At 53.7% G+C, this 1389-nt stretch overlaps 1 protein-coding gene across 1 annotated transcript in view; it reads right to left on the bottom strand.

Annotated features, from left to right (window-relative positions):
• The window catches only part of USP28 (ubiquitin specific peptidase 28), a gene marked incomplete at its 3' end in the record, with an annotated part of 13230 nt that overhangs the window by 11219 nt on the left and 622 nt on the right, over window positions 1-1389 (bottom strand). Inside the window, exons 3-4 of the mRNA XM_010132128.1 lie at window positions 808-919; window positions 521-683 (exon numbers count right to left, since the gene is read on the bottom strand). Coding sequence (XP_010130430.1) covers window positions 521-683; window positions 808-919 — 275 coding nt within the window. The remainder of the gene's footprint in view (window positions 1-520; window positions 684-807; window positions 920-1389) is intronic.

Below are 1389 nucleotides of genomic sequence, written 5' to 3'. Positions count from 1 at the left end.
CTCTCAAAGCTGGATACGCATGACAAACATCTCTCTGCTGCTGTGAGATGGTTGGAGGAGACAAATCTGTGCAGTTCCCCTGACTGTTGTCTCCTCCTGTTCAGGTTATTGCTAATAACGTATACACTGCCTTGTTGCTTATGCGTTCAAGCGTCTGTGCCAGTGGGTTCCATTAGCTGGAACATGAGACTCCATATACTACAGAGCCAACAATAACTGCAGGGAAATGAAACTATCGGCTCCCTCTGCCAGACGTGCTGCTGTCATTCAGCAGAGCATTCGGACACGGCTCCCCTGAAAAGCCTCCCCTGTGCGTGTTAGTGTCTATCTGGACGCACAGCCTGTTTCACTGCTCTTTGGATCTTTCTGTGATAGCCCGGAGCGAATTACAAATCACAGAAAACCAGAGGTCCCGCCGGAGCACGGCACTCTCGCTCCTCCCCTCGCGGTGAGCTGCTGCACCTTTAACTCTAAGGGACAAACCTTTCGACTCCAGGAGAACTTCCCTGTCCTTTGTTACCTGTATGACGGCGCTGAACCAGCAGGTATTGCCGATGTTCTTCATTCCAACGGGCCAGTCGCCCGCCCTCCTCCAGTCGCTCTGCTTGGGATTCTCTCCCCACACTTCGCAGCGTTTCCTTTTGGAGCGGTTTTTGCTTTCGGCAGCCTGCGCTTCCTGCGGCCTGTCACAAAAGATGTGCTGTGCTGCGAAACTCCGCCCGGCCCAGACCCTCCAGAGTCGTGGAACCGTTCTCCCCTCGAGACAGAGCCCAGCGCAAACCAACACCCATCTGCGGGGCCACCCACCTTTCTGCAGTGTCCCTCTCTGCAGCCTGAGCGGTGGGCGATGGCAGTGCTCCGGCCGTGTCGGCCGTGCGGGGGTCGTCGCTGGCGACAGGGGAGAGGGCAGCAGGAACATCTGGAAGGGGAGGCAGCATCCTGGTCATATTTCCACCAGCAGCAGGCAAATGTTCTCTTTAAAAGAAACTTCTAGATAATGTTACACCTCACAAACACAATTTTTCAATCAATATGAGCCTGATTTTCTATCTCACGTTTTAAATGCGAATCCTGGTCATTGGATCACGCTGGGGACCCTAAAAAGGATCAAGTGCACTGGGTGAGGTGGACAGACTGTGCAGCTGCTCACTGGCCATATTTCCTCACGGCCAGATCCACAAACCTCTTGAAATAATGAAACATCAGCTGCTGCTCCTGTTGACAACTGACACTAGCTCGAGACACAAAGGACTGCAATACAATCGGCATCACCAAGATGATGGCAGAATTGGTGAACCCCCCTGCTGTCAGGACACGCAGCTACGAGCCACTCCCCACACTAGTGGTTCTGGAGGAGGCAGAAGCCTCACACGGTGGAACAACGGCAGA

The sequence above is a fragment of the Buceros rhinoceros genome, unplaced genomic scaffold (assembly GCF_000710305.1).
Source record: "Buceros rhinoceros silvestris isolate BGI_N320 unplaced genomic scaffold, ASM71030v1 scaffold24092, whole genome shotgun sequence".
NCBI classification, from domain to species: Eukaryota; Metazoa; Chordata; class Aves; order Bucerotiformes; family Bucerotidae; genus Buceros; species Buceros rhinoceros.
This window is presented reverse-complemented; position numbering and strand designations above follow the sequence as displayed.